The 11,360-nt window shown below is 42.1% G+C and overlaps 1 protein-coding gene across 1 annotated transcript in view; it reads left to right on the plus strand.

The window, feature by feature from the left end:
• The window catches only part of stan (Protocadherin-like wing polarity protein stan), a 266,412-nt gene extending 255,309 nt beyond the window's left edge, over positions 1-11,103 (plus strand). The window contains exons 38-52 of the mRNA XM_074095820.1: positions 54-263; positions 1,089-1,275; positions 1,698-2,006; positions 2,684-2,911; positions 3,354-3,759; positions 4,002-4,143; positions 4,410-4,631; positions 5,036-5,256; positions 6,608-6,754; positions 7,433-7,630; positions 8,760-8,849; positions 9,114-9,230; positions 9,692-9,810; positions 10,510-10,683; positions 11,096-11,103. Of these exons, the coding sequence (XP_073951921.1) occupies positions 54-263; positions 1,089-1,275; positions 1,698-2,006; positions 2,684-2,911; positions 3,354-3,759; positions 4,002-4,143; positions 4,410-4,631; positions 5,036-5,256; positions 6,608-6,754; positions 7,433-7,630; positions 8,760-8,849; positions 9,114-9,230; positions 9,692-9,810; positions 10,510-10,683; positions 11,096-11,103 (2,778 nt within the window). The remainder of the gene's footprint in view (positions 1-53; positions 264-1,088; positions 1,276-1,697; positions 2,007-2,683; positions 2,912-3,353; positions 3,760-4,001; positions 4,144-4,409; positions 4,632-5,035; positions 5,257-6,607; positions 6,755-7,432; positions 7,631-8,759; positions 8,850-9,113; positions 9,231-9,691; positions 9,811-10,509; positions 10,684-11,095) is intronic.
• The last annotated feature ends 257 nt before the right edge of the window (positions 11,104-11,360 follow it).

The following is an 11,360-nucleotide window of genomic DNA, read 5'->3' on the forward strand; positions in this document are numbered from 1 at the left end:
TGAGGCCTTCATCAGCTTACTAACCGTAAAAACTACGAACGTTAATTTTCCAGCTAAGCAAAATAGAAACAGGCGAGTTGCTAGTTAACACGTTCGTCGGCGTCCGACTGGCCGACGACTTGGCCGCCGCGTGCGCAAACACGCCCAAGCTGTACGGGGCAGATGTTCTAGTCGCGGAGGGGATACTGTTGGAACTGATGCGGTATGAGCTGAGGCAGGCTGGACTGAATCTCACTCACAGCCAGGACAAGGATTATGTCCGGGTAAGTGTCTAATTACGTTTAACGTCCTCTATTCAGAAGTGGGTGGTGTATGTGGGCTGATTTGATTGAAGTGTCTCTGATTGTTCATACTATAGAAGGAGCTAGCACACTGACTTTTATTAGATACATTGTAAATCTTTCATCGCTTACGTATTTGCAAATGGATTAGAACTGGCTATACATTTATTCCGAACAATAGAAAAGATCCCTTATTAGGGTTCGTCTTTGTGCTAAATCTCGGTTTAGGTTTATTATTAAGATAAAACACACCGGTCACTTATGTATTGTATTAGTAGTCGGTATACCCGACATGTTTCGAACAATCCATCATTCTTTAGGTATCTATCGTGAAACACAAGATTCAGAGTTGGTTTCCCGTTTGAATTGACGTGAAAAAAACCGCGGATTGGCTTGAAGCAAATCTCTCATATCTCGACTACACTATAATTTATAAGCAAAATAGTTAGGGGCGTTTCACCAACCATTGATTAGTGTTAACTGGCGGTTAGGTGTGATGCCGTCTCTATTTGTTTTGTTGGCATAGACGGAGACGGCATCACATTTAACCGTCGGTTAACACTAATCAATGGCTGGTGAAACAGCCCCTTAGTGTCCCGCCTGGGCTATCTGTGTCTGTATCGGGACATAAGAAGAAATCGTTAAAGCGTGAAAGAAATGCCAGACCACTTTATTTAGATAGACCGGGCTACCGGACTACTCGTTTCAAATTCTGGGATAATTATAATTACCTTCAAGAACTTAAAACCATCTTGGCGCAAGAGCATATATCAAGACATTGTCCTACATTACGTTCTCTATTTTCAGAATATAATAAAGTCAACCAACACGATTCTGAACGTTCAATACGAGAAAGAATGGCGTCGCATCAGGCAACTGACGGGGCATGGCGTAGAACTGTTGCTGTTAAAATTGGACAAGTACATCGCTGTGCTGGCAGAGAGCCAGCATGATACATACACCAGCCCTTTTGAAATCGTCACTAGTGATTTAGGTAAGATATTACCGCTGCTCAACATGTTGGGTCAACGTTGGCTATCTTGAGGGATACAGTTGTACCATTGAAGTAAGTGTACCTTGACTGTGAAACCTTTTCACAGATAATGCCGCAGTAACATCGCTTTGCGTGATATGAATGTTATCTAACTTATTGTAAATACTTTCTAATACGATGAGACGAGAATCAAATTATTCCAAAGTACATTGCAGTATTATGGAAATACAATAAAAAGTAAAATAACCTCACCTGATTGATCGATGTTGCTCCAACGGAAAATCTTTATCGTGCCCCTAACGATTTATTTTGTATCAGTTCTTTCCTTTATTACTTTTAAAGTAACTAAATTCCAAATTTTTATTCTTTATGTACCTAAATATATTTTTCTTATACTGATTTTTTTTCGTACGCTCCAACAGTGATCGGCGTAGACATAGTAACATCCGAGTCCATATACGGTTTCGAGCCCACCCAGCTGACACGCTACAACATCGAGTCATACACGACGGAGCGTGTCGTGCTCCCAGACACTTCCGCTTTCATACACTCGCCCATACAACCCGGTTATTATGGCAACGGGAAGAAAAGCAAGAAGCCCTCAGGACCAACAGTTTCGTTTCCGAAGTATAACAACTATGTTAAGAATAAGAACAAGTTTGATAAGTTCACCAGGATATTGTTGCCGCTGGATTTGTTGGGGATCAGTAACAATAATAATAATGGACAAGGTAAGCACAAAACAGCTTAAAAGACTTACTCGAAAGAATCGACGAATGTTTTATATTATTTTCCCTTTGATGTCAAGAAACTAAATATTTGTCAATACATTACTGACCATCAGAGCGGATAATCTCATATTTTTAGGGTTGCGTAATTCTGTCCGTACGTCAAGACTATTTAGGAACAAATATCAAATACTCATGTTTACTGTCATATTATCATGTAAGCAGTGTGGGTAGATTTAGATTAATGCATGTGGCAGGTAAAAAAAAGAAATAATAAACAGCAGTCAAGGCTTGAATGTCGCGTTCCTAATACCTTTACATGGCGCAGTCGGTAGGATATGAACCTACGCTTCCAAACGGAATCTGATTTCCAATCAATCAATCAATCAAATTTGCAACCTACTCAGGTACGCCATGAAGTTGTGAAAAATCAAACTTCTAAGTCACGCAATCAAAAGATACGGTCATTAAAATAAGCTCAGTCATTAAAACTTGGCCACTTTTTTGTAGTTTGTCACTTAGTGCTTTTCTATCCTGCGTTACTCAGTGTCTTGTGGATCGAGATGTACTTACAATTAGTACAAACAATCATCACATAGTTTTATGTATGCCATGCTTGATCCCAATGTCCATTATTATTATGCGTAAATAGAGCTTGACCCCAATATCTTAATTCCCAGATACTCCAGAGCCGGAATCCCGTGCAGTATTCTCCTACCTACAATACTCGCGCAACACGTCACAACTGATGCCTCTTCGTACCGATGACTCGGTCGGAAGACGATGGGGTGTCAACATCACAGTCGGATCGCCTATACTGCAAGTGGCACTTTTTGTACCCGAGTATGTGTGGTACAGAGAGTCACGGGACGGAGAAGAAGCGATGGATAATAATGTGGAAGATGAAGGTATGTTATCAAGATCTAATGCTGATCCTAAATGCTGTTTCCCATCAGAAACATAGGGCTTTTAGAAGGGGCGTCAAATCATCGCGATCTCATGCTGTAGCATTTAAATTCCAATTGCTGTAACCAATACTTAGCTGAAATCTTTTTCCCGTTTCCACCGACGAGATCCATGTTGTATGATATCATATCGTTAGTAGGAAAAGTATCTACACAATTGAATCTGCGTATACATATGCGGGGAGCATTACCTATGGCAAGTTAACCTGTCCGTGTCTGAATATTGACAGCTTATTAATAGCTTTTGCCGAGACCTTTATGCTGGTACATGCGTGCGTGAAAATAAATGATATAGGTATCTAATACGGTATTGAATCACTGGATGCTTGTTTAAGTATCTTAATACAATATCAACGCGGTCATAATAATGCGACATGTTTTCCAGGTATAACATATGCCAACAAAGGTCATCATCACGTGACTCAAAGCCAAGACAATAATCCGCGGCACACAAGCGACCCAGAAATACAAAGCCACGAAAATCATGGCCCCGTACTGATACAGCCTGCTTTCAAAAAGCAAGACAAGCCTCTATACGCCGATAGTTTACTTGAAAACGAATCATCGTTCGTGGCAGAAAGTCAAGAGGGTCCGAAAGTCTTAGCGTTGACGATGGATCCGGAATTCAAAGATGAAAATACGACAAGACTTGGCAAGAAGTTGGTGTACAGGAGTATGAGCGGGATCCGATTGAAGAAGCCAATCAGGCTGCAAATGTGGTTGGATATAAACAGAGAGACGTTTGGTTCGAGGACTAATCCACAGTGTGTCCATTGGTCGACTTTGAGAGGGTAAGATTTATTTTCTTTGCTCTTTCAGTGTAGCACTTTTTGTTATTTAACTTCTTGGATCCCAACTTTTTTCTAACACATTCATTTTAAAGTTCTGTTTTCATCGAATCTCTTTTTTATATTCGGTAGTACTTTTTACCTATTGATTTATAGTTCATGAAAATAAGGAAGTACCTACAAGTGTAAGGAAGTATGGTCAAGGTGATTTTTATTTTGATTTTTATTTATGTATTTTTTCGTAGGTCCGGTGAGTGGTCCCGTGTTGGCTGTCATACAGAAATCGACTACGATTGGTCACCCTACTCCAATGATCCTCTCCTCATCAACTGTACCTGCAACCATCTGTCAACTTTTGCTGTGTTAGTCGATGAAGTCGATATTGAGGTACTTGACATTACCGTTGTTGTTTTTCTAATTTTTAAATCAAGTTACTTTACTAACTTAACTGCATGTCATTTTCTTATTTTACACAGTAAATGACTCATGTTATTTATTACTACATAAATGGGTTAGGTACTGACTTTGGAACATCTTTGATGTCACATGCCTTTAATGTGTCTTGAATTGCACTTTATTTTATGCTTTTGTAATGTAAATTAAATACAATTTAATAAATTAATACGATTCCATTATACTATTCTATTTCACAGTTCATACCAGAACCATCGCTCCTGGAATCCGTGACATCATACACCGCGTTCAGTATTTCCCTCCCGCTCTTGCTGCTGACGTGGGCAGCGCTCTGTCTCATGCGCGGCGGCGCGGCCACCGTCTCCAACTCCATACACAAACACCTCATATTCAGCGTGTTTATGGCTGAGCTGTTATACCTCATTGCTTTGAAGGCGAGGAGCTCTTTGATACAAAACGAGGTGAGTTTCAAATAAATAAGATGATGACAAGAGTAACAAGCAGCTGTTTACACATAAGTAATAAACAGATAAAAAAACACAATAGTTATAGTAGCCTTATTACTTTTGACGATTTTCCAATACAAATTCTTATAACTGACATTTATGTAAATTATAATAATGTAATGATGTAGGTATTGAATGAATAAATAAACTAAACTAACTAACTAAATTCGTGTGGATTGGTCCTGCTCACATCTCCCGAATCACCCCATATGCTTACACACATGAAAAATTAAGGACAAGGTTATCTAAAACCAATAGACGCTCAGCTCGCAAAAAATCAGCATTATGCTGAGCGTTGAATCCGTCTTTCTTTGGAACTTGCCAAATACCTAATGACTTTACCCATTACTTACCAACAGTTCGCCTGCAAGATAATAGCCATGTCGCTCCACTACTGGTGGGTGGCAGCTCTGGGCTGGTCCGCGTGCGACGCGTGGCAACTCCGGCGCTTGCTCCGTGAACTAAGAGACGTGAACCACGGCGGGCTGGCCGCGCACTTGGCGGCTGCGTACGCGGCGCCGGCGGTCGTACTGGCGCTCTCGGCCTCGCATCACCAGCATCAGTACGGGCATGCGCTCTTGTAAGTACCTACACCTTGTTGTAGCCGGATAAGAAAGAAAAAAACCGGCCAAGAGCGTGTCGGACACGCCCGAAATAGGGTTCCGTAGCCATTACGGCATTACGGAAAAATTAAGTAATATTTTATTAACGATTTCGTAATTTGTACGGAATATTCCAATTTTAGGTATATTTTATACCTTAGGCTGCTATTTACTCTTAAACTACTAATAATTCTCAAGAAAACATAGCCATTATAGTTTTCCTTGTAAGTTCATCCAACGTTCAACCATCCTGAATACCATCCTATCGGTTTAGATTTTAGAGGGGGGGGGGACGCTCGATTTTAATGAAAATTTGCACTTTTGAATATTTCGCAAAAAAAATCAATGAATCGAAAAATCGTCTTAGCAAACCCCTAATGGTTTTAAAAGACCTATCCAACGATACCCCACACTAAAGGGTTGGATGAGAAAAAAAACACCTACACTTTACGTCTATGGGAGTATTGTCTATTTTTTTTTTGTACCATTTTGTCGGCATAGTTTACATATATATTCGTGCAAAATTACAGCTTTCTAGCATTGATAGTCCCTGAACAAAGACGCGGACGGACGGACAGACAGATATAAAGGGTTCCGTTTTTGCCATTTTGGCTACGGTAGTGACACCAGTAGTCATCGAAAAGGGTACAGCAACGCTGATTTTTCTGTAGAGCCGAAATTTTTAATGCGAGCTATGCGACAGCTCCGCCATAAGTGTAGAGCGAGGGGGGAGAGCAAAGGGGTTAGTGTGGTCGCTACTTACCTCACATCCTCCGGGTTATAGTTAAATGCCTATATGCGACAGCCATAACCAATCCAATTTGGAAAAACTCATAAACCCGGCATTTAAAGTTCGATATATCAAAAATGGCAGAACCGAATCAATGAAAAAGGTTGCCTGGAAGAGATCGCTCTGAAACGATAAGGCCGCCTATTTCTAACCTTAGAAAAATCTCTATGTATATAGCTGTATTTTCTGTACTGTGTTGGTGTGCAATAAAGAGTTATTGTATTGTATTGTAATGAAATGTTTCAAGCCAAGAGCTCAAGAACCATCTGGAGGAACCTCGCTTTCACATGAAAAAAAACCGCATCCAAATTGGTCCATCGATGCCATAGAGAAACAGACAGTGGCGTCAAACTTTATATAATTTTGCTTCAAGCCGCAAGATTGCTCAAGAACCATCTGGAGGAACCTCGCTTTCACATGAAAAAAAACCGCATCCAAATTGGTCCATCGATGCCATAGAGAAACAGACAGTGGCGTCAAACTTTGTAACGCTCCTCTTTTTGTATCGGGGGTATTTTTTTTACTTTTTTTTGCTATAGCTGCTGGGTGAGCTGCCACGAGCCGGTGGTGTGGTGGGTGGTGGTGCCCGCGGGCGCGTACGCCGGCGCCGCCATCGTGTGTCTTGCGGGCGCCACGCGCGCCGCCTTCACCGTAAGGGACCACGTCACTGGCTTCGGGAACCTCAGGTCTGACACTTTTCACTCTGGTCTGAAGTGTTTTGATTTGTTGACTTTATATTCCACTAGATGTCGCTGTACAGTGCAATGGCAAACTTATTTAATCACGGCTTAAGGGCCCCATACACGGTACGATTCGTCTGTACGATCCGTCGCTTCAGACCGATCGAAACGACGAATCGATAGAGTCAAGATCGTTAACGATTTACTTCATCGAAGACGTCGGAGATCGCAACAAAATCCTATGCAATCAGAATATCGTAACGATGAATCGACAATCGACTTTACGATCACTCGTCACAATTTTCATGAGATTGATCGTATGAGATGTCGGTCACAGATCTACTGATTCTGTTTACCTAGAATAAGCGCGGTTACGCACTAGGTACGTCCGTTACGAATCCGTGAAAATACAATCCGGATGGTCGTAGAACTTCTTTACCTATAAGGGTACACGAGCGGTTTACGCACTTTGTACGTCTATTCCATTTTGACCGCGCGCTCAGTGAAAATACAATCCGGAGCAGCTGGTCGGTAGAACTTCGTATAGTTCTGTCATCCGATTTCTCTCCCATCTAGTGCGTAAACTACCATACAAATAATTCTACATACCTACTCTATTTTCACGGATTCGGATCGGATGTAGCGCATAACCGCTAGATGCTGAGCGTTATTCTCTGGATACAGGATAGTCCTGTTCGTGAGCGTGGTGTGCCTGCCGCTGCTGTGCCTGGCGTGGGCGGCGGCGCTGGTTCTGGGCAGCGAGGCGGGCGCGCGCCGCGACGCGCTCAGCGCCGCGCTCGCAGCCGCCGTCGCGCTGCACGCTGCCGCCGCCGCGCTCGGACACACCGCGCTCAACGTGCGCGTTAGGGACAACCTCACACGGTCAGTTACTCACAACTCAATGACGTTCCGAAGTTAGGACGGTTCAGGGGGGACACACCCATCTTCATTGTGCACTGTGCCTTAGTCGGCTCCCATGCCCCAATGACCTTCGATCTGAATTCCTTGGTTTTCTATTTATTTTTTGTAGCTTATTATATTAACAACAACGGCTTTAATCAATATAGTATCCCATATTTACTTCAAAGTTCATTGTCTTCGAGATATCTGGCATCAAAGTTGAACAATTTTAGGCCAAAAAACTGGTTTTCTGGCCTTAACTTTTGTGTTAATTAGTTTCAAATGAAAACCCTTGACACGTTTTTAGAGACGTCAAAGACGAACTCAAATAATGTAGATTTCATATATATTAGATCTTTCACGTCAACGAAATAATTGTTTTTTTTAAACAATGTTTAAAAAAATCATGCAAAATAAAGTATTAATTTTTTTCCTAATTCGGTAGACAAAAATAGAGATAAAAGATTGAAGAACCGGTAGCCGTTTGACTTAATTTTATCTGTAGTGCAAAAGTAAGCGATACGATTTAAAACTTGTCAAAAACATCCGCTAGCAGCACTTGATACCGAGGCGTCGTGGCGAGTGGATGTCTTGTAGTGCGTTATAACAAATCAGTATTTTATTGTGAAGATACTCTGGCTATAAACCCCTGCCTAGTTGAGACAGCACAAATACGGTAGGAAAATGCCCGCGCCGTGGGGAATTATGTAGGACGTAAGCAAAACAAGTTAGGGGGATGGCTTATCCATTAAAAACCTACCAGTATTCCCTCCTTAACGCTCAGCGGATGCCCCGGAAGATCGAGTTGACACCAGGACACCCACCAACCGCCAAACCGGGGCCGAGGCTCCCACGCCAAAAAGGGAGGGTCCGGAATACGCGAACCTCGAGAAATATTGGGCCAGCAATCGCCAGAGCGAGTGCCCGAGAAAATTTTTTTCACGCTCCTTACCGCCCCACCTCAGATCCTTTCACCGCTTTCTGGATTTTCTTCGAGATCTTTCTCAATGCAGAATATAATAACGTGAAGTCTTATCAGCTAGAGACAATAATATCACCCATTCTTTGTAATTTGTGCGTCCCAGTCATATTTTGTTTAATTTTATTACAGAACTATGCTCCGGTGTATGGGCAAGAAGGTGCCGTTGGCTGATACTTCTATTATTGTCAGCAGCAGCGCTCAAAATCTATCAGGCAACAGGCAAGTTCACTTAAAATAAAGCTAGCTATATTCTTTAACGCATCATGTCACGACATGTAAAACAAATATAAATCCATAGGCCGTATTGCCTATCGTTTCTGATGCTCGCGATCGTAATCAAATGACAGTTTTGTATGCGAAATCTGTCATTTGATTGCGATCGCGAGCGTCAGAAATAGGTAATACGGCCTCTGGTTAAAAGTAATGCTTTTAAATGTCACCATTATTTTCTAGGTAATCGGTCTAACTTAATAATGCTTCTAGGTCTGCATTGGCATACCACAGCGGTACCGAGCCTGGCCGGCAGTTGAGGAACATCGGTATATCAGCGTCTTCAACTACATCTAGGTCTACGACGAAAACTAGTTCGAGTCCATACAGGTTAGTTGCGCCACATTGGGTTTACTAAAATTGGCGACGAAATGTTTTTCAAAGACTGTTAAGTTGGGTGCCCGAAATGAAAGACCGGTTGATTTTTTGGACTTTTTACTCCGAAGCCGATTGCAATGGAACAGTGACAAACAAACTTAAAAACCTTATTTATATTGGTGCGCGATACTAGCGCCACCACATTTGTGTTTTATTTTGTAACTGCTGAGGTTCATGAATGTCAACGGGCATCGATCATTTTGATTAATTAGCAAGCTATCTAGTTCAGCAGATGAACTATAGATGGCGCTGTATCGAACAAAGACCAGTCAAGAATTTTCTACCAATGTAAGGGTACAAGCTCTGTAGCTTCTAAATATACGTCATAACGCGAGATTAACTATTATTCTTTTGCATCTTGAAGTAAGGCGGAGCTGGTATCTGACTAAGCTGATGGCATTATTTTTTTCTAGCCGTAGCGATGGCCAACTTCGTCATACCAGTACGTCGACATCCAACTACAATACAAGTGCCAGCGACATGCCTGCGTATCTTAGAGGATTCGACTCATCCCTACACACCAGGAGAGATGGTACATTTTATATTGTACTAAAAAGCTTATGTAGATTGTAAAATGTCAATCTCAGCTTGGCATAACATCTTCAGCATCTAGGATTTATCAGTGTGGCTGTGTACCACAACTTTTTTAACTAGGCATTTTACTAATAGACAGCCACACTATGTCCAACACAGGTTACTTGCCTTTATTCCGGGAATCTGCAAAGTTCCCGCAGTACGCAGCTCTCTACTTTAGCTACAGCTATTTATGGGCTGTTTCACCATCCATTGATTAGTGTTAACTGGCGGTTAGGTGTGATGCCGTCTCTATTTGTTTTGTTCGAATAGACGGAGACGGCACCACATCTAACCGTCGGTTAACACTAATCAATGGATGGTGAAACAGCCCCTTAGTATACCTACTCACCATGCTAAATTAGGCACACACATAGTTTAAAATCCAGACTTGTGGAGTGGATAGCGATAGACGACAGACAGCTAATTAAAATCCCACTAATATTATAAATGCGAAAGTTTGTAATTCTGTTTGTTTGTTACCTCATCACATCTAAACCGCTGAACTGATTTTGATGAAATTCGGTATACAAATAGTTAATGAATCCCGAGGCCTGCCCCGATATTATTTCTTGCTTAGGACAGTTTTTATCCTGGAAAACTAATTCAACGCGGGCTGAGTCGTGGGTAATAGCTAGTATTGTATTATTTTTAATAGATGAGAGTCGCCGCCGCCGTCGCAAGACCGAGCCGACGGTCGCGGGAGAGCCCGCAGAGGGCACCGACAGCGACAGCGACGGCAGCGCGCGCAGCCTCGACCTCGCCTCCAGCCACTCCTCCGACGACGACGAAACCAGCACTCGCCGCTCCAGCCACCCGCCCTCCGCAACCAGTGAGTCGCTTATTCTCTGTAAATGGGCAAGAAGGCATTGAAGAAACAGACTAATGGACGAATATCGGTACGGAACTACAGCGTTGAGCGTTAAAATTAAGGGGATTCTGCGCGTGGGACAGTCGCGCATGCCAATTAGCGCTAACGTTTGCCTAGTGTACAGTCGAGTTCATAACTTGTGATCAAAAATTTGATCAAAAATATCTGAACACGCTTCTACGCCGTTAACAATAGAGTCGTGTTCAGATATTTTTGATCAAATTTTAACTCACAAGTTTGTGAACTCGATTCGCTCAGTACCCCACGATACTTTATTTCGTACTTTCGTTCATTATACAGTCATCGCTACACTTTCGTGCCGTGGGGCGGGCTATAAGTATCTTAAACTAAAATAAATCCAAAATTTGTGCAGGTGCTTGAGTTAGGTTAGGTTGACTGAACACCCCAGTAAACGTGTTTCAGGATTTTTTTATTGTAGTTGACAAATGTTTTCATAGATTGGTCAATGTTCAAAGGCGTGACTACATGCATTATCTATGAATAAAAATTTTCGATGACAAACCTTGTACGGGAGTGTTCCGCCAGACTAGCCCAATCATCTGCTAAAACTCCTTGTGTTTTAGCCCCATTAAATTCAGGACTCACCACTGCATGCTTTCTGGACTGCTGGCTATTCC

This window comes from Choristoneura fumiferana, chromosome 12 (genome assembly GCF_025370935.1).
Source record: "Choristoneura fumiferana chromosome 12, NRCan_CFum_1, whole genome shotgun sequence".
Classification (NCBI taxonomy): Eukaryota; Metazoa; Arthropoda; class Insecta; order Lepidoptera; family Tortricidae; genus Choristoneura; species Choristoneura fumiferana.